General features: G+C 35.8%; 5 protein-coding genes and 1 long non-coding RNA gene across 8 annotated transcripts; 2 read left to right on the top strand and 4 right to left on the bottom strand.

Annotated features, from left to right (window-relative positions):
• Window positions 1-33: 33 nt before the first annotated feature.
• LOC103955482 lies at window positions 34-1214 on the top strand. Its single transcript, XM_009367381.2, has 2 exons — window positions 34-501; window positions 593-1214. Exons 1-2 carry the CDS (start codon window positions 390-392, stop codon window positions 826-828), a joined length of 348 nt encoding a protein of 115 aa, XP_009365656.1. The 5' UTR covers window positions 34-389; the 3' UTR covers window positions 829-1214.
• A 1797-nt stretch (window positions 1215-3011) lies between these two features.
• On the top strand, window positions 3012-3836 carry LOC125479323. Its single transcript, XR_007259928.1, has 2 exons — window positions 3012-3309; window positions 3486-3836. It is a non-coding gene; the product is annotated as an uncharacterized LOC125479323 (long non-coding RNA).
• Window positions 3837-4955: 1119 nt separating this feature from the next.
• LOC103955483 (phenylcoumaran benzylic ether reductase Betv6-like) lies at window positions 4956-6720 on the bottom strand. Its single transcript, XM_048588154.1, has 5 exons — window positions 6475-6720; window positions 6265-6399; window positions 5749-5986; window positions 5291-5494; window positions 4956-5122 (listed from the first exon to the last, which is right to left on the bottom strand). Exons 1-5 carry the CDS (start codon window positions 6718-6720, stop codon window positions 4956-4958), a joined length of 990 nt encoding a protein of 329 aa, XP_048444111.1.
• Window positions 6721-8898: 2178 nt separating this feature from the next.
• On the bottom strand, window positions 8899-12573 carry LOC103955388 (phenylcoumaran benzylic ether reductase Betv6). 2 transcript variants are annotated; one of them, XM_009367266.3, is made up of 5 exons: window positions 12367-12573; window positions 12151-12285; window positions 9912-10149; window positions 9431-9634; window positions 8899-9219 (listed from the first exon to the last, which is right to left on the bottom strand). In XM_009367266.3, the coding sequence occupies exons 1-5, from the start codon at window positions 12547-12549 to the stop codon at window positions 9053-9055; spliced, it is 927 nt and encodes a 308-aa protein (XP_009365541.1). In that variant the 5' UTR covers window positions 12550-12573; the 3' UTR covers window positions 8899-9052. The 2 variants fall into 2 exon arrangements, with proteins under 2 accessions (XP_009365541.1, XP_009365540.1); XM_009367265.3 differs by lacking the exons at window positions 12151-12285; window positions 12367-12573 and adding exons at window positions 10271-10405; window positions 10514-10841.
• Window positions 12574-14252: 1679 nt separating this feature from the next.
• On the bottom strand, window positions 14253-15531 carry LOC103955387. 2 transcript variants are annotated; one of them, XM_009367263.3, is made up of 4 exons: window positions 15368-15531; window positions 15147-15229; window positions 14907-15043; window positions 14253-14640 (listed from the first exon to the last, which is right to left on the bottom strand). In XM_009367263.3, the coding sequence occupies exons 1-4, from the start codon at window positions 15417-15419 to the stop codon at window positions 14499-14501; spliced, it is 414 nt and encodes a 137-aa protein (XP_009365538.1). In that variant the 5' UTR covers window positions 15420-15531; the 3' UTR covers window positions 14253-14498. The 2 variants fall into 2 exon arrangements, with proteins under 2 accessions (XP_009365538.1, XP_009365539.1); XM_009367264.3 differs by having other exon boundaries at window positions 14907-15040; window positions 15368-15528.
• Window positions 15532-16640: 1109 nt separating this feature from the next.
• Window positions 16641-18444, bottom strand: LOC103955484 (putative pectinesterase 11). The gene is made up of 4 exons (XM_009367383.1): window positions 18049-18444; window positions 17512-17700; window positions 17014-17252; window positions 16641-16830 (listed from the first exon to the last, which is right to left on the bottom strand). Exons 1-4 carry the CDS (start codon window positions 18442-18444, stop codon window positions 16641-16643), a joined length of 1014 nt encoding a protein of 337 aa, XP_009365658.1.
• Window positions 18445-19688: the final 1244 nt, after the last annotated feature.

The raw sequence follows: 19688 nt of genomic DNA, 5'->3' as shown, positions 1-19688 counted from the left end.
CCAGGTGGACTTGGGGAGAGTCTTAGGGTTTGTGAGATGCCAGATAGATGTCCAAATCATGCACCTAATATGCATAACAACCCTCCACCAACTGAACAACGAAATCACACACTGCAGTTTTTATTTTATTGCTTGACTTTTGTATTATCGAAACCCATAAGCAAACAATTCTTGTAAATTAAGCTTAGTGTTTTATTTTAATCACATAATTAATTAGGCAATGGCCAGCTAATAGTGTTCGTGGTCTCCTCTACTCTATCCTCTCTCTTCTTTCTTCTTTCTCTTGCTGCATTCCATTCCTTCTCTTAAACCCCTCGAATTGAAACATAATATTCTGTCTCTCCAATTGAACCGGGTTTTCTCTCTGCTCCACCCCCGACGGGCAACAAATGAGTGGGAGAACCTATGTTGTGATATTCTTCTTCTGGGCTGCTCTTACTGTCATCACCCCCACACTCGTTTTTCTTTCAGAGACTTCCAAACCGTACTTGGATTCAAATGGTAAGAAGACTGAGTTATGAACATTTTGTTGTACCCTTGGATTTCTCGTACTTTGAAATTGTTGTAATCTATTTTGCTTTGTGTTTGGCAGGTGAGGAAATTGAAGGAACCAAGGGTAGAAGACTGATTGGAATCGTAGGATATGAATCACAACGTCGACCACGAGTTCTGCCAACTACGGAAGCCCCTACAGCATCACCATCACTGGCGCAAGCTCCAGTTTCGGAACTAAAACCAGGTTTGAAGCACAGAGAAACCAGTCTTGTAAAGGTCTTTATAGAGTCATTGAGATTTGTGATCAACAATACTAAGTTCAAGTTAAATTAAGGCGGAGTCGGAGTCAGATTCTTATAGGATTTTAGGTTAGGTTGTTCTTCGTGCATAAAAGCTACTTCAGAGACAAAGCTCGCACTTTTCGGTATGAGCCTCTCTGATCATCTTCGGAAGAAAAATGTAAGTGTGACATGTCAATACAAGGAAGAGAACTGCACTGGTTTTCCTGTAAAATGTATGTTTATTTCGTTTTCTAAACGTTGAGGGGGAATGAAACGTTAGATTAAGAGCTAGTTGGTTGTTTTTCCTGATGTTAGTTGTACCGAAAGGTAAGGAAAAGCATAAGCTGAGGGAACATCATATGTGAGCGAAGACATTGAATAATGGATGTTTTCTTGTCATTATATAAAGTTATATAAAGTTGAAGAGACATTGTGGTACGGGTTGTCTCCTAAGCAAGCAAGACACAGTTCAACTCATAATTTGCTGAGGACCAATTTTAAACTTGCTTGTAATGTAAGGATCGATTGTGTAGTAATATAAATGTGACCACAACTGACTTTTGTTCAATTTAAAATTGGTAACAGATGTTATTTAGTATTACGATATAGTGATATTCATTTCTACTTGTAAGTGAGAGGTATTAGGTTCGATTTTTGTGAAAAATGAATTTGAACCATATTAATATGGTTATCTGAGTGTGAGACTTAGATTTAGATCAAATAAAAATGCAAAGGCTAAGATGTTCCCTAGCCGATGTAGAGTCACAACTAATTCCTATTTTTTAAATAAAATGGTACCCCTTCCCTTAGAGAGAGAGAGAGATATATATATATATATATATATATATTTTTTTTTTTAACTGTTAGATTTGACTTTAATGAAATTCTGTGGTTGAGATTCTGTGACTTGTAATTTAATCTCAGTTACATAATTTCATTAAAGTTAAATCTAATGGTTAAGATGAAGTCTCCATTTTTTTTGAAAAATAGGAATTCCTTCCCTTAAAGAGTATGTGTGTGTGTATATATAAACCTAAGTAGTCTCACATTGAATGCACATGTTCAAAGTCGATCGGACAGGAATAAAAGGATGTTATGATGACTTGTATGAGCTGAAAGCATTGTCACGTAACAGTTTAAAGGATAATGTTAAGAAAATTAAATTTTGTAAATTAAATTTGTAAACTAAATAATGTAATTGTTGATGATTGGATTATTACTTAAACATTGATTAACGTACTTATTTCTTATTGGTGATACATCATTTGATTTGTAAATTTAATTTAAAATTTTGATCTCTCTAGCATTATCTCAATTTAAATATGCATGTGCCTATACTTGACTATGCAAACAACACTAGTCAAGAGCAATTTAGATCAAGAAAAGCCAAACCTAAAACTATATCCTAGGCTTAACAAAATTAACATCCATTACTATTTAAACTCAAGGTCTTAATTTAACCACAGCTAACTTTGTTCGTGTGACATGGGGGTCAATGTACAAGTGCTTGCTTTCGCGTGTCAATATGCCACCGAGGTCGTTACCATAATTATTACAAGGAAAAATGAGAGGGAAGAAAAGACTAAGACATTTTTCACATTGACTAAGACCAGTGTGATGTCGTGTGGAAAAACATACAAAGGATTTCATGTTTTTATGAGATCATGTAACTTAGTGTTTGTGCGTTTGGCCACGAAGCATCATTTTGGTAACGATTACAAAAGAAAAGAGATACCTTGTATAAGGTTGTCAAATACATATAATTTCATATTTTTGTAAAAAATGTTTTATGTTAAATACTCAAAAGATTTTGTAACTTATGAGTTCATGCTGGTTTGCCTAGTGAGAGATTTTGGATGCAGCCGGGGATATTATGGAGGTAGATTGTTTGCTCTGTTGTTTGGGTGCCATTCTCATCCCTTCTTATTTTGTGCAGTCACGGTTAAGCCATGTCAACATTTTATATTACTTTTTTATTATAAAGATAATAAGACAAAAAACAATAAGAATATAAAATATTGATGTGACTTAACCGTGATCGCACAAATATAATGAAATAAGAAAGGCACCTAAACAGGAGGACTAGCAATCTGCCTCCAATATTATATATATAATCAAACCCAACACACAAAACACTGTTCATTAACAGTGTTCTTCCTTTTTTGCCCTTGCTTGGTTCTTTTATTTCATTTCTGCCTGATTTGCACGTGTCGTTCATCGCTTTTGGGAAGGAAACTGAAAAAGTCGGGTCTTTCCATTTGCTTCTGGTACGTTCTTCTTCCTCCTCTCTTCACTTTTGCTCTTCGCTTTCTATCTGCAACCTTAAAACTCTCAAACCACAAGCCAACCATAACCAAACCCTCCTCAACTCTTCTTTCTCCCTTCTCTCTCTTTCCTCTCACTTTTATCTCCGTGATACACTTAATAGAAAGTGTCGTACGGCGGCGATTTCGACGATTCCGGCAACGGCCGGCCTCGACGTTGGTCTCAAACGGTTGCTCTTCACATCAGGTAGCTTGTAGACCTATTGCAGGTAAACGTCTGCTTCAAATTTCTAGGTTTTTAGTAATTTTTCATGCTTTTGTAAAAAAATTCGTTTAAATTTTTGGATTTTGGAAATATGTGATTTTTGTACTTTTAATGGATTTTGTTGTGTTTTTTTGGAGTGTCTGAGGAATTGGGTTTGGGGTTTTTGTTGGTGATTTGTAGGTTTACGGAAGTGAATCCAAAGGGGAAGGTGCCTGTGGACCTGCGGTGAAGTTTGATGACAAATGGGTGGCGGATTCTGATGTCATTGTTGGTTCTATTTTTATTCATCTCTCCAATTGGTTCTTTTTTTATTCTCACCAACTTTTTTGTCTAATATTATTTGTTTCATTTTTTTGGTGACTTTTGTAGAAGGGACCTTCGCCAAGGTGAAGTATCTAAACATGAATCGCAACAGTTAGCTTTGATTCATGTTCTACATTTTTTTTTGTGTCTAATATTATTAAAAGATGATTCAACTTTTTTGCATAAAATTGCATCAGTTTATATAAAGATGAGATACAGATGAACTCATTGCCTGTCTACCCCTACATATATTTTATATATATATATATATATATATATTTATTTATTTGGTCGTTCAACCTGGTCTTTTAAATCCTCCAACTACATTAAAGATAGAAATCTGTCTATGTTTCACAAACCAATTTACGTAACATGTTTTTTTTTTTTCCTTCTTTTTCATCTCCCTTAATAAGTATTGTTTAATAACACTAAAATCTCTTGGTTGTAACAACCAAAGAAGCCAGTTAGATTTTCCTTCATTTTGATACGTAGGAATTCAAACCTTTTTCGGTTTTTAGTATCTTCACATATTTCAGTTTTTTTAGTTTCTGTGTATATATACTCTGTTTTGCATTCTTTTATTGGTTTTGAAACTACAAGTGAATATATCAGAAGACTACCAACCTTCTATAAAATGGTTCCAATAATATAATTTTGTATATAATACTCTTAAACTATCTTTTACTAACTTTTCTTACACAATCGCGGTAGGTCATGCTATTCAGAAAGTGGTTTAAAGGGTTCCAAGAGCTTGAGTCACCCAATTTCTCGTTTTCATGTAAAAATTCTTTCAAAAAGCTCAAACATCTTTCTATCCAAATAACATTAACTGTCTCTAACAATCTCTTATCCCTTTGAATCATAATTTTTCATACAGTTTCTAATCCCGCAGCAACGCGTAGGTACTATTTCTAGTATATACCTATATCTCAACGTATCATCCGGTTGTATGGTAGAATCTCCCAGTCCACCCCAAAAATGTTACTGTTTTTAGTTATAAATCTACATACTAGGAAATCTCAAAGTGTTTGACATCTCTGAAAATCATAAACCACAAATGTGCAGGAGAACATAGAAATTACATTAAAAAACTATTAGTATTAACGGCACGTGAAAGAGTTTGAAATTATTACAATAATATATATAGGGAAGGGAAGTTTCAAACTCAGATACATGTGTAGAAACCTAACATTCCATCTACTAGGATATAGAAATTGCATTAAAACTACGTAAATTTTGTTCCCATCACAAACACTCTTCAGCTCAAACAACATTAACAACATTTAAATTATTTTTTCTGAGTTGTTAAGCAAATATCTTAGCAGAAGGCGTGTGATCTTAATTTCTTCAAACAAATTGATCGAGGTACTCGTCCACAGTTGTGTACTTCACATCAGGGTAGAGCTCATAAGCTTCGACTCCAAACGACGGCTCGATTTCGAAGTTGGTCTGATCTCCCTTCACAAACACTGAGTGGTTGATTGCTAATATCACATTGATTGGAGTTGGGGCCTCTGCAAAATTAAACAACAAATGTTAATTAACCAGATCATGATTAATTACTGCAGGAATCTTATAGCACAGTTGATTAAGAGCGTTCGCTCATGCGCTCCAGATCCTAAGTTTGAATTCCTTCCCTTCCGCTATTGTTTGTACAGAAAAATGCATGGTTACTTACTGACCTTCAATATCCTTGAGAACTTTGTCCTCTGGGACATAGACTTTTTCAAGGACTTTGCCAATCTTCTTCTCCCACAGGGCAACAAGCCCATTGAATGAGTAGATGTTCTGGGGAGGTTTCACGTAGAGGATCTTGTTCAATGTTCTTGGATCATCAACGGCCCTGATTGTATAGGTTGCAATGTCATCTTCCTTGTTAAAGACAGCTGCAACATTAACAAAAGATACAGAGCACGTTTGAGACTGCTTCTGAAATAATTGAAGCGGTTGCAGACAACTAAAAGCTATTTAATATAAAACACTTAAAAATTCTTATGAATCATAAAACCTTATAAAAAGGTACCAAACAAGTACTTTCTTCATAAAGAACTCCCATGTGCCTTTTCAAAAACAACTTAATTAATTACTAATCTCGCTTATGAACAGAAGCGCTTTCTACTAGAATTAACGCGAGTGGTACCTTTAGGATTTCCATCCCCTAAGATGGTGACTTTGTCTCTGGGTGGAGAAGTGGAACCTGGCTGTGCCAATGAGGACAGAAAGTAGCCAGCATAGAAGTTGTTGTTGACATAAGTGTAGGGAATGCCCTCAGCCTCAACAGCACGCCGGATTTGGACCTTGACGTCAAACGTAGACTTGGCTGGCTCAACCGCATGCACTCGATCCACATCGTTTCCAAACTCCGACGGGAAAAATCTCTGCATAAGATATAGGCTGTTACTATTAATCCCCATGGTTGAACAAATCTTTACTTTAAAAACCCTAAATTAGAAGGAAAAAAGAAAATTGAGTCTGTGACCAGTCTAATAATTCCAAGTCTTCTGTTTATCTTCATGTAAATTTCATCTAAATATTGATAGTACTAATCAAGACAGGATATGTAGATGGTAGGTAACATGTCAATATTAGATAGTCAAACATGTCACGTGATCAGACAGCCTAACTAACGTTTGCCCAGTTACTTGGAGACACTAACCTTGACATTGCCAGCTTCTTTGATGGCTGCAATGATCTTGGTTTGGTCTGCAAATTGCTTGAAACCCACCGTTGATATCACAACGTCCACCTGTTTGATCGCCTTCACCAAACTCTCATGGTCATAAAGATTTCCCTGCATATTAATCACCATAATTAACTACGTACATAATTAATTAAATTAAACACAAATAGAGATTAATATGCGTACGTAGAGCAAAGTGACACCCAAGTTCTTAAACTTCTCAATGAGGTTAGCCTTAGAAGGGTCGTTGACCGTGCTTCTAAGCAGAGCAAAGGTTGGATGGCCGGCCTTCGTCGCCTTACCAGGGTCGTTGCCCGTGGTCTCTCTAATCAAAGCGAAGGTCGGATGGCCGGCCTTCGCGCTCGCTTGAACGATAAACTTTCCGATGTAGCCAATACCTCCGATGATCAAAACCTTGCTCTTCTTAGCCATTGAAATTTTAAAGAAATTATCAAATTCTTCTTCTTCTTCCTAGTTTTTTCTTGTGTGAATATTTTTGAAGTTGTGAAGTGAATAGAAGTAGTATGAGCACATTTTATGGACGAATTATATAATATAATAGTATATCATGCTTCTAGGTGGGAAAGAATATGGTGACAAATTTAAAATGCGGGATTGACTGTTCACTTTTTTTTTTTTTTTGGCCCCTTTATTATTGGACTTCATGAGAAGTGTAATGATAGGGTTAGATCTCACAACAAATGTGAATCTTATTTTTATTAAAAAGGTGGTTAAATAAAGTATAAAAAATGCAGCAAGAGTAATATTTTTGTTATGAAAATATTCTTTATCTTCTTACCTACCATAGGATAGGAACAGGTACAAAGGTATTGGTTCAAGATTCCATTTTAATTGTTCTTATATTAATACTAGTGCTAAATTGGATTAATTGTACCTCTAGTAATAAGGTAACCGGAAGATAGTTCACGTGATGAAGTTTGTTAAAATTTAAGCTCAAAATTAAAATTTTCATCAACGCTCCATTAACTTATTCAGCCTTCATAATCAAAAGAGATGTGGCTGCTATTTGGCAGGGGATGTTTGCCTAGGTTCACACTTGGATGCAGATAACGAGTTCAATAATGGAACCTAAACCCATGAAGCCTAGACTCTATTTAAAAGGAAAAGACTTGGCTGCTGAAGAATTCAGCAACAGGTCTACTTACATCCAATTCTGGTTGGATACGTGTTCAAGTTTTGATTTTTTTTTTAATCAAACTTGGACACGTATCCAATCGGGATTGGATGTAAGTAGGACCTGCTGCTGAATTTACAGCAACCAAATCCAGTTCTATTTAAAATAGGAAGTGTTATTGAAATTCCAAAAATCTCATTCTACACTCCTCATAAGTGTATTTTTCTTTCTTAGTATAAAAAGTTTGGAGTGTAGAATAAGATTTTTAAAGTCCTAATAACAATTTCTTTTAAAATTTCCAAAGATGTTTTGAACATTGAATGTCCAACGTTCGCATCTTTCTCTTGCCGATTATCCACGGCGGTTTTCTTCCCAGAAAACTGCTCCACTCCTGCGAATTTCTTTCATTAAAAACCCTAGAGGGGCTGGAAGTTTCTCGACTTTTCCTTCCGTTTCCACTTTTCTGTCACAAATCTCTGCTTCAATCGGCTCGCAAATTTCTGCCAATGGCTGTTTTTCTTGCCTAAGAAACCCTGAAGGTTTATTTTTGATTCAGCTTAAATTTAACTTTTCTTAAAGCCATTGGATTCGCTTAAATTTAATAGGGACGGGTCACAGTAGATCAGCTCAACCGAGCTTGGGTGAAATCGAGTGATAAATGACTTGTCATTAATGTCTCTTTCTCTCTCTCTGTACCCCTCCCTCTTTCTTTCTCATCTCTCTGCTTCTCTCGATCACTCTCTTGCAAATAGATCACAAACCACCACCAACCCTGCTCCATCTTTGTTGTCACGTCACAGACCATCACCACAATCCGACTACCATCGATAGCCCAGCCCAACTTCCTCTCCATCTCCTCCAAACTGTGTATTTTTGACACTCAATAAGCTTTTGGTCTTTTGAGTACTCATTGTTATAGTCCTAGTAACGCATTATATGTGTTTATTTACTTAAGTTTCACAGGATGTCAAGTTCATGCTTGTTTGATCCCATAAATGCTAAAAACAGTCATCTTCCATGTCCCATCTACCTCTTCCAAAACCCAAAAAACTCAACAAAATCAAATCCCTAGACCAACAAAAGCAAAACACACCCCCAAAAATTGGATAAAGACTCTGCAATTACAATTGTTGCCCTAACTGCAATAATCTCTTTATCTTTAAAGTCATCCCCCAATTGCAATACTCGACTATGACTTCCACCTCCGCCGGCGGCGACTGCGGCAAGCTAAATTCCGACTACGAATAAAGAACAAGAAGAGAAAAACATATGAAGAGATACTCCGTATAAGGAAGTTTGATTATAATAGCTCTCACACTAAGTACGATTACTGTAGGGTCGGATGAGACCAAAATATAAATGATCTCATAAAAGGGTAATTCGCGGATTATATGCTTAGAAGATTTAGCAAGTCATGAGCTCATGATGGTTGTACGGTAGAGTCTCCCAGTGTAAATCATAACCAGCCACAAATGTGCAGGAAAAACATAGAAATTACATTAAGACTCTGTGAATTTTGTTCTCATCACAAACACTTATTCGCTCAAACAACATTAACAGCATTTAAACTTATTTTTTTACGAGATATTTAGCAAACATCTTAGCGAAAGTCCTGTGATCTTAATTTCTTCAAACAAATTGATCGAGGTACTCGTCCACAGTTGTGTACTTCACATCAGGATAGAGCTCATAAGCCTCGACTCCAAATGACGGCTCGATTTCGAACTTGGTCTGATCTCCGTTCACAAACACTGAGTGGCTGATTGCTAATATCATATTGATTGGAATTGGGGCCGCTGCAAAATTAAACAACATACGTTAATTAACCAAATCTTGATTAAAGTTAAGTTAAACGCAGTTAAGTTGAACCAATACATGATTAATTACTGCATGAGAGGCTTATAGCACGGTCGATTAAGAGCATTCGCTCATGCACTTGAGATCCCGAGTTTGAACTCCTTCCTGTTCTCTATCGTTTGTATAAAAAATGCATGATTAATTACTGACCTTCAATATCCTTGAGAAGTTTGTCCTCTGGGACATAGACTTTTTCAAGGACTTTGCCAATCTTCTTCTCCCACAGAGCAACAAACTCATTGAATGAGTAGATGTTCTGGGGAGGCTTCAGGAAGAGGACCTTGTTCAATGTTCTTGGATCATCAACGGCCCTGATTATATAGGTTCCTATGTCATCTTCCTTGTTAAAGACAGCTGCAACATTAACAAGAGATACATAGCATGTTTGAGACCGCTTCTAAAATGGCTCAAAACGGTTGTAGACAACTAAAAGCATTTATAGCACTATTTAATATAAAACACTTAAAAAGCTTATGGATCGTAAAACCTTTTTTAGTATTGCCTAGAGAGGCACCTAACAGGTACTTCTTCAAGAAGAACTTTCAGGTGCCTTTTCAGAAACCACTTGGTTAATTACTAATATCGTTTATGAACATAAGTGTAATTTTTCTGAAATTAACGTGAGCGGTACCCTTTGGATTTCCATCCCCTAAGATGGTGACTTTGTCTCTGGGTGGAGAAGTGGCACCTGGCTGTGCCAATGACTGCAGAAAGGAGCCAGCAAAGCAGTTGCTGGAGACATAAGTGTGGGGGATGCCCTCAGCCTCAATAGCACGCCGGATTTGGACCTTGGCGTCAAACGAAGACTTGGCTGGCTCAACTGCTTTCACTCGGTCCACATCGTTTCCAAACTCCGACGGGAAAAATCTCTGCATAAATACTATTAATCCTCATAATTGAGCAAAACTTGAGTCGGACTGTCTGATAATTCTAAAGTCTCATGATCAGACAACCTAATCGAAGATTTCTTGGTTAATTAGAGACACTAACCTTGATATTGCCAGCTTCTTTGATGGCTGCAATGATCTTGGTTTGGTCTGCAGTTTGCAAAAGACCCACCGTCGATATCACAACGTCCACCTGTTTGATCGCCTTCACCAAACTCTCATGGTTATAAAGATCTCCCTGCATATTAATCACCGTAATTAACCAAGTAACATAACATAATTAATTAAATTAAACACAAAGAGAGATTAATATGCAATTAAACACTAAGAGAGATTAAATGCTTACATAGAGCAAAGTGACACCCAAGTTCTTGAACTTCTCAATGAGATTAACCTTAGCAGGGTCGTTGACTGCGGTCTCTCTAACCAGAGCAAACGTCGGATGCCCGAGCTTCGTGCTCGCTTCAACAATAAACTTTCCAATGTAGCCAGTGCTTCCAATTATCAAAATCTTGCTCTTCTCAGTCATTGAAATTTCTAAGAATTATCAAATTCTTCTTTTTTTTTTCCCTAGTTTTTTCTTTTGTGTGTATTCTCACAGTTGTGAAGTGAAGTAGCTGGAGCGCATTTTATGAACGAAATTACAAGGTGACAAATTGAAATAGTGGACTTGATTGTTCACCTGTTTTTAAAAATTTTAATCGTCATTTACTTGACTTTATGTGAATATTTTATTGATCTTACTTATATACTACGTGAAAAGTTAGTATTACCCTCGTCAAGCTGTTCAAAAAAGGGGTTAGAGAATGGCAGTGAGGGAATTTTACACTTATGTTGTATCAAAGACCCCTGAAGTGATCCATACGTCATTGTCGTTCTAGAACCCAAATGAACATCGTCGGGATCACCGTAATGTTCATAATTTAAAAAAAAAATCAAAGACCTCGTATGATAGTATTTTATTTTTGTTTTTTTATTTTGTGCGTTTTTTGTTTATATATTTGTCATTTGTCTCTCGTCATTGTTTTTACCGTCTTTTGTGTTTTCTCATTTATCTTCTTTACTGCTATATTATTGACAAATGATATAATTTATATTAACTCATTTCATAGTGGGGTAGTAATAATGTGGCTCAAGTGGACTAGTCTGACAGTGGACTAACAATAATATAATTTAAGTTCTCTTTTGGTGAAAATCGACCCAAATCTTCTCACTTACAAGTAAAAATAAACAATACTAGACTGTACTACCAAACGACCCTTTATTGTCTTTTTAAAATTTTCAACCAAAAGTGAAAAAGAAAAAAGAAATAGGCTTGTGATCTAGTTTCATTTTAGGAAAGCTATTTTAATATTTGAAGATGGTAAGTTATGGAACAAATAAATCACACCAATTTAAAAAAGGCACAAGAGAAATGTTAAGGAAACTCTAAAAAATATGGCTCTTTATGAATTTTTTACCGCATCATATTCAGCATAATCTCTACTAACTAATAAAACACTCATGGTCAACTAAAATTTTATGAAATTACTAATTTAACCTTCTAATTAAAACAGAACATGAATAAGAAATATGGGGCATAAATGTAATTTCACACAACCAAATTTTGTTCTTTTTTTCAAAGTCTTACCTACATGTAATCCTAATATATCTCTAATTAAAAAAAAAAAAAAAAAAACCCACTCCCACTGTGACATCCCACATCGCCCAGGGATATGATCCTTATATGTATATTCTCATCCCTACCTAGCACGAGGCCTTTTGGGAGCTCACTGGCTTTGGGTTTCATGGGAACTCCGAAGTTAAGCAAGTAGCGCGAGAGCATTCCCAGGATGAGTGACCCATCGAGAAGTTCTCGTGTGAGTTCCCAGAAACAAAACCGTGATGGCGTGATCGGGGCCCAAAACGGACAATATCGTGTTACGGTGGTGGAGCGGGCCCGGGAGAATATCGAAGATTTCTTGGTTAATTAGGGACACTAACCTTGATATTGCCAGCTTCTTTGATGGCTGCAATGATCTTGGTTTGGTCTGCAGTTTGCAGGAGACCCACCGTCGATATCACAACGTCCACCTGTTTGATCGCCTTCACCAAACTCTCATGGTTATAAAGATCTCCCTGCATATTAATCACCGTAATTAACCAAGTAACATAACATAATTAATTAAATTAAACACAAAGAGAGATTAATATGCTTACATAGAGCAAGGTGACACCCAAGTTCTTGAACTTCTCAATGAGATTAGCCTTTGCAGGGTCGTTGACCGTGGTCTCTCTAACCAGAGCAAAGGTCGGATGCCCGGCCTTTGCGCTTGCTTCAACGACAAACTTTCCAATAGAACCAGTGCTTCCGATTATCAAAATTTTGCTCTTCTCAGCCATTGAAATGTCGAAAAAATTATCAAATTCTTCTTCCTTTTCCTAGTTTTTTCTTTTGTGTGTATTTTCGAAGTTGTGAAGTGAAGAGAGGAAGCTTGAGCGCATTTTATGGACGAAACTACATGGTGACAAATTGAAATAGTGGACTTGATTGTTCACCGGTTTTTAAATTTTTTAATCGTCATTTATTTGACGTTATGTGAATATTTTATTGATTTCACATATATACTACGTGAAAAGTTAGTATTACCCTCATCAAGCTGTTCAAAAAAAGGGTTGGTGAAGGGCAGTGCCGGAATTTTACACTTTTGTTGTTCCAGAATCAAAGACCCTGAAGTGATCCATGCATCATTGTCGTTCGATAACCCAAACGAGCATCGTCGGGATCACGTTAATGTTCATAATTTTAAAATAATCAACGACCCCGTATGATAGTATTTTGTTTTTGTTTTTTATTTTGTGCGTTTTTTGTTTGTATATTTGTTCTCTATCTCTAGTCATTGTTTTTACCGTCTTTATGTTTTCTCATTTATCTCCTTTACTACTATTTTATTGATAAACGATATCATTTATACTAATATCTTTCATGATAGGATAGTAATAATGTAGCTTGACAGTGGACCAATAATAATGTGGTTTAAGTTCACATTTGGTGAAAATCGACCTCAATCTTCTCACTTACAAGTAAAAAAAAAAAATATTATTAGACTGTAATACCAAACGACCCTTTATTGTCTTTTTAAAATTTTCAAGCAAAAGTGAAAAAGAAAAAAGAAATACGCTTGTGATCTAGTTTCATTTGAGGAGAGCTATTTTAATCTTTGAAGACAGCAAGTTATGGAACAAATAAATCACACAAATTAAGAAAAGACACAAAAGAAACGTTAAAGTGACTCTCAAAAAAATGGCTTTTTATGAATTTTTTAGCGCATCATATTCAACATAATATTTTATAATACCAACACAGAATTTAACATTAAACTGTAAATTGAAAGTTCCTTTTAACCTTCTCAAAACACAATAATCTTAGAGCGAAAGGCTAAGAAAGTGTGATCATGCCATGTTTGTCTGTATTCAATCACTTACAAAGGAATCATTTCATGGAATAAAAAGACAAAGTATCCCAACACGTCATCAAGTTCCGCGAGTCATCTAAAATATAAAAATAATGTGTTCATTTCTCTTTCTTTTGTTATTTTCTTTGGGTTTTTATTTTCTGGTGGAAGGAACATTTGTAGGGCTCAATGATTGTGGAACCGTATAAGGAAATGGATTAGCTCCATATCTTTTCTACCAAATTTTTTTAATTAATTAATCCAAATTTTTAAAATTTGATCAACGATTACAAACAAAAAAATCTTTTTAAAAGTTATAACTTTAATCGTTTGATCAAATTTTAAGAATCGGAATTGATTTATTGAGAAAATTTGGTAAAAAAATTCAAAAATGATCCCTTTCCTATCTTAAAAAGGTGGAATATTTAAAAATGGATAGTGGACGAGATTGTTATCATTACAAACGAATTCTTGCTAAAAATTTTTTTTTAATTATATTATTAATAATTCATTATAAAATAATGCGTACTCCCTTCCCTCCTAATACCTAAGTTCTTCCAACTCTCAAGTTAGACTCAGATAATATCGAATGTATTAACTAAACAATATTAAATCGTTAGCAGACCAAATTATGCAACTACTCAAAAGCGCTAGAAAGAACAAGAAACTTCGCATAAATAAGTATACGTACACAATTTGTACAAGTCAAGATACACAATTATGACTACCAAAAAAACTCGATCTCATAAATCATAAGATCCTCGCAATTTAAACATTGAAAAAAGAAAAGAAAAAAGGTGACGGATCAAACTAGTTGCATAAATAGAAGCCCATGACTGACGGATCAAGCATATGGAACCACTATTATGGGCCGGATTATTGGGCCTCATTGACAAATCAGGTACTAATTTGATCACGGCCGTTTGATTTAGGGGCCCAGCTGTTGGCTACATGAAACTGTGCTGCGTAAGTAGTTTTGGTATCGCCTTCTTCTAATATCGGAGGTTCATTCAGAAATGCCCAATTGCTCGCTGTCCACCTGCATATATGCATCCAATGGTAATTATTTATTTGTTTTTTGTTTTGTTTTGTTTTTTTGTTTTTTTGTTTTTTTTTTTATGTTCTACAAATAAAAGACGTCGAGCGCTTTAAGTTAACGGAATACTTAATGTAAAATTCAAGTTAAGTAACGTTCTAAGATTTATAGAGTAGATCTCACTTAGTAGAACAAGGTTTTGTTGTTATTGTTTTATACAAATAAAAAATTAGAAGATAATTATGAAGATAATTAAACATGTTAATTACCAGCCATTGTTGTTTAAGATTTTTTGAGTCCTAGGGCTTGTTTCAGTATCTGTACTGCTGATCTTTGTTGTGGTCACAGGAAACGAGCTGGATTTCTGGAATCTTCTTCCCGGTTCATCAGCGGTGCTAATTTCCTGCTATGTGTATAATATTGTCAATCTCAATATAAGCTGTGCTAAAATCAGTCGCTCATGCGTACTACGATAACAACATAAAAGGAATTTAATATAACATAAATACCCGGCTGATGCTATTTGATTTCTTGTGTGCTTTCCAGTAAGCTTCAATCTCCTCCTTGGTGAGTGATTTATTCCTCTGAGCTCCTTAAGAATTAAAGATTGTGACCACAATCAGTAACTTGGTTCGCAATTAAGTGAAATAAATAGGGATAAAACACGCGGATTAACTCAGTAATAAGCTACAAATTAATACAAGTAATTGACAGGATTAGGGTTAAATACCTGGCTTGGACCTTAAGACAGGTGAGTCCCATCCTGGCACGAGTGATCCCATTTCTCTTCAAACTATGGTCTTCAATTCAGCTGCTCACTTTGTGTGATTAATATAACGAGAAGTTAATTATTGTATATATACGTGCTGCTTTTTTGACGGTGACTGGGGAGCCAATACATATCTTTTCCTTGTTCTTATCCCCCAATTGCCAAAAGATAATATCTTGTCAAGCTTTTTAGCTAAGACGCAATACCGCTAGCAGCCCACAGGTTTTAGATATAAGGCGGCAAATCCGGATTCATTCCGGATTCTGAGGATTTTAGACAATTGTAAATGATATTTGTTGATTGTATACGTATAATTAGAAATTATTTTAAAATTTTTATTTAAAATTAAATATAAATAATACTGATAAAAATTAATTGTATAATATATAATAAAGAGACACAATTTATAAATTTCGAAGATCATTTCAAAAAGATCCGGATAAAACCTTGTCGGTAAGCGGCAATACCTGAGAATTTTAGATAAATATCACATATATTTGAAGTTTGGAAGTGACACGAGTCAAATAAAGACGTATAACACGCAACCAAGAAAGCCAATTAGTTTTCAGAGTTATCAGCTTCGGTAGCTATCCACTGATCAGCTAGAGGGAGACTTAGAATGTTCGCAACAAAGGTGGTATGTCAGATATTATTTTACAAATAAATAAGAGTTTCTTTTTTTTTTTTTTTTTTTTTTTTTTTAATATCTGTCTACTTCCATTCCCTTTCATTTTTTTCTCTTAAATTTTCTATTTCATCTTTTTTTTAATAAAAAATTAATATAAAATATTGACGTGATTTAATCGTGACCGTTTAAATAAGAGAAAAAGGAATAAGGGAAAAAAAAAAAAAAAAAAAAAAAGAGGAGAGAATCCTATTCTGTGCAAATTGACAGGAATACCGATAAATCCCTCCCTGGAGGATCGATGCAGCCAAAACCAGACTGATAGGGCTTTCTTTTGGAAGGTTTCAACGTAGTACATGCATGCAGTCGTTCATTAGATAAATTTTCTTTACAAAAGTGGTAAATATGTTGTACGTTTGTATAAGGCGGTGAACGATTGGTCTTTGAAAACATGGCCGGCCATATCAAGTTAAGAAGAAAAAACAAATTGATGTATATTTGTCTGTAAAACCAATGAATGAATGTTTTGATACATGGGATCAACAATTTTGCAATTAAATATTTATAAAACTATACATATATTTCCACACAGGAATATTAATTAATTAATCAATTCTTGGTGGAAAATGCCTTCTTCTTGAAACTGTTAGGCGTTGCCCTAATCCAAGCTTTGGCATCAATGGAGTCCTTAGTTATTAAAGGTGCAGCTTCTTCACTCGTTAGGACTCGTGCCCAGTCAACTCTTTTTGATGTCACAGCTCCAGGTCCAGAACATTCGTATTGTCCATAGTAAACAGAACTGCATATGCATCAATTATTGGAACCAAATTAGCCAACGTAAATAACCAAAAAAAATTGAGTAAGAAATTTGGAATGAAAATAAGAAAGTTGTTATTAGCAATCCAAAATAATCTTCATATAAAGAAACTGATGAGCAGACGATAATTATTTTGAAATACTAATAACAATTTCGTAAAAATACCTTAATTGGTCGGCTGAGTGTCCCCAATTGTCCCAACCCTGAGGGAGTATGGCATTAGGCATGTAAGTGAAGGCAAAAATGACTCTGGAGTAGACACCCCATGGCCTTCCTAACACTGCCGTTTTGACGCTGGTGATCTTGCAACCAAAGAAAATGAACCCGGTATCCTCTGAAGGTGACATCCTCCGTTGGGCTGTTATGGCACCCCCTCCGTCCGAAATCGAATGCAAATGGCACTTCTGTAAAATTAATTAATTTATTCAGCAATTGAACCCCAAACATATGATTTATCACCATACTTAATTCTTGAGAAATCTGTGAACTGCTACCAACGTAGCATGATGTTATTAATCCGCATATTATAATATGGATATAAAATGTATCATGTGCGAAATGATAACAAGAAGTGAAAGGTTTAGCCCGAAACAATATAACTTTAAACAAATAATCAAAAACCAAAACTCTGTAAAAATATTGTATTATTCTTATATGAGTTACCTCAAAAAAGGAAGCAGCATTCCCACATATAAAATCAGTGGCTCCTTCAATATAACAGTTGTTGTAGTAATGCCTGCTGGTGTCGTCAAGTAGGGTATCTTGGTAAGACAAAATTCTGCACACATAAAATGCTGCTCTATCTCCTGAGACCCTTAGCGCCACTGCTTTATCACCCCTTCCATAAGTGTTCTGCAATGAATTTCAACAATTAAAATTATTAGATTCAAGCGTATAGATGCATTATCGTAGGGAATCGAAGTAAGAATGGAGTGCCAGCTGTTGACTACCTAACGTACTCCCTCTCCTCTTTTATCCGGGCTAGAGACGGCCTAACTATGAAGACTTGGAAAGAGACTCTAAAAAAAAAAGACATGGAATACTTGGAGCTCATAAAAGAATTGGCACAAAACCGAGTGCAGTGATGCTAGTATTCATATAACCAACCCGACTTAGAGGGACAAGATTTTGTTCTTGTTGTTATTGTCGTCGTAAGAGTATATATGCATGTGAAAAATTTACGTATATTTGAGTGTGTACCTGAATTGTGAGGTAGCGCCCTATAAAATCCGAAGCCAACACAGAGAAAGTTGCAGATTCAAATATATTTCCACTGTCGTTCCACGTAATAACAGTGCCACCTGCCGTTGTGCCACTTATTGTAATAAAGGGCTTGTCCGCGGGGACAGTAATTTTTTCTTTGTAGACTCCAGGGTTAACCTTAACGAACACAAGATCGACGTTATTCGACGGCACGGCGTCGATGGCATCTTGTATTTTCTTGTAATCGCCTTTCCCAGTCTGATCCACGGTTATTAGTATTGCCGTGGACCCCTGAGTTGTGTCTGCTTCTGCTTGAGAAATCGCTAGAAGAACATACAACGAAGCCATGACAGAGAAGCACTTGGTCATAGAAGCGCCACAAACAGCCACCATGGTCGCAGTTGGAAGATTTTGGATCAAACACCTCTTAAAAAAATCAATTAATTAAAGAATGAATGTGTTGAAGTAAATATTGAAGAATGTGGAAAAAATCAATTAAGTAAAGAATGAATGTGTTGAAGTAAACATTGAAGAATGTGGAATGTTGAAGAAGATCGATCTTAATTCTTATATAGTAGTCTCAGGTGAATGACAGAGGAAGGTGAGGCCGTTTTCTTCGCAATGAAGTTTAAAGATAATTAGAATTAATCACTTCTTACGTAAACATGTGGAGGATAATTGTAAGGAATTTCCAGAGTAGCCGACGGCAGGAGACATTGAGACTGAAGAAACAAATGTCTGAAAAATGCGTGAATCCGAGGTGGCTAATCAGGTTAATTTGATATGAAAATGTTGTAATGGCGGCCTAATTAAATTATTGACGTTACACAAGTCTTGAGGTAGCTTAAGAATAATAAGCATGTCGTCATTTGTGTGATATTAGGGTTTATGACCAATTACGTTATTTGAGCAGGCAGCTCAGTTGCTTGGATTTGGAGCTTTGACCATGGCATGCCACCGTTGTAAACTAGGGCTGAAGCCCGGAACAGGTCCAATTCATAATTCTCACAATGAATTACAAGGCGAATATGCACATCGAAGAAAAACTAACAATAATATATCACTAACATTAATTGCAGAAAATAAAGTGATATCGGATTGTATGACTAGTAAAGTGGGTACGTACATGAAAGGCTCGGTAACTAATGAAGTTATTAGCTACTGAGAGGGCTTTTACACACATAGCTAACCCAGCACCAATTCTTCGATAACGAGTGGGACCAAATGATTCAATCGGGATAGTTGTTGAACCACACCACAAGTTCCAACAACTACAAAAGCGGCAAAACAGACAGCAGCAATATTACTGGAAAGACAGTTTCAATATTTCCATACGTAATCCTTTGTATAGGCGTTGAGGTGGACGTATTTTGTGTCTGCGGTCTTGTTTATTTCGCGGGATTTATTCCATGTTATGTTGTTACGGTGTCGGATGACTTTCCACTTATGGACAGCTAGTCTGAAGGTTCATAAATCTTTTCGTAGTAGACACCAGGTTGGACGGCACAGCATCAAATGGCATCTTGTATTTTAGTGTAATCATTGCTGCCGGACTGGTCGACTGTTATAGAAATTGACGGGGACACCAGAGTTATGCATACTTGAACGGCTTGTGAGAATACAGGCATAAAAGTAAG

This window comes from the organism of the source record quoted next, unplaced genomic scaffold, assembly GCF_019419815.1.
Source record: "Pyrus x bretschneideri cultivar Hongxiangsu unplaced genomic scaffold, Pyrus_bretschneideri_v1 Contig28, whole genome shotgun sequence".
Lineage (NCBI taxonomy): Eukaryota > Viridiplantae > Streptophyta > Magnoliopsida > Rosales > Rosaceae > Pyrus > Pyrus x bretschneideri.
This window is presented reverse-complemented; position numbering and strand designations above follow the sequence as displayed.

Bases quoted from the DNA above. Each gene is read 5' to 3' on its own strand.
- LOC103955482 (XM_009367381.2), top strand. From the start codon at position 390: ATGAGTGGGAGAACCTATGTTGTGATATTCTTCTTCTGGGCTGCTCTT. The intron at 502-592 runs GTAAGAAGACTG...TGTGTTTGGCAG, and splicing joins ACCGTACTTGGATTCAAATG to GTGAGGAAATTGAAGGAACC.
- LOC103955483 (XM_048588154.1), bottom strand. From the start codon at position 6,720: ATGGCTAAGAAGAGCAAGGTTTTGATCATCGGAGGTATTGGCTACATC. The intron at 5,987-6,264 runs GTTAGTGTCTCC...TATCTTATGCAG, and splicing joins AAGAAGCTGGCAATGTCAAG to AGATTTTTCCCGTCGGAGTT. The intron at 5,495-5,748 runs GTACCACTCGCG...TTAATGTTGCAG, and splicing joins AGGGGATGGAAATCCTAAAG to CTGTCTTTAACAAGGAAGAT.
- LOC103955388 (XM_009367266.3), bottom strand. From the start codon at position 12,549: ATGGCTGAGAAGAGCAAAATTTTGATAATCGGAAGCACTGGTTCTATT. The intron at 12,286-12,366 runs GTAAGCATATTA...ATTAATATGCAG, and splicing joins TGGGTGTCACCTTGCTCTAT to GGAGATCTTTATAACCATGA. The intron at 9,635-9,911 runs GTACCGCTCACG...TTAATGTTGCAG, and splicing joins AGGGGATGGAAATCCAAAGG to CTGTCTTTAACAAGGAAGAT.
- LOC103955387 (XM_009367263.3), bottom strand. From the start codon at position 15,419: ATGGGATCACTCGTGCCAGGATGGGACTCACCTGTCTTAAGGTCCAAG. The intron at 15,230-15,367 runs GTATTTAACCCT...TTAATTCTTAAG, and splicing joins TGTCTTAAGGTCCAAGCCAG to GAGCTCAGAGGAATAAATCA. The intron at 14,641-14,906 runs GTAATTAACATG...GCATATATGCAG, and splicing joins ATCTTAAACAACAATGGCTG to GTGGACAGCGAGCAATTGGG.
- LOC103955484 (XM_009367383.1), bottom strand. From the start codon at position 18,444: ATGGTGGCTGTTTGTGGCGCTTCTATGACCAAGTGCTTCTCTGTCATG. The intron at 17,253-17,511 runs GTAACTCATATA...TTAATTTTACAG, and splicing joins ATGCTGCTTCCTTTTTTGAG to AAGTGCCATTTGCATTCGAT. The intron at 16,831-17,013 runs GTATTTTTACGA...ATGCATATGCAG, and splicing joins CACTCAGCCGACCAATTAAG to TTCTGTTTACTATGGACAAT.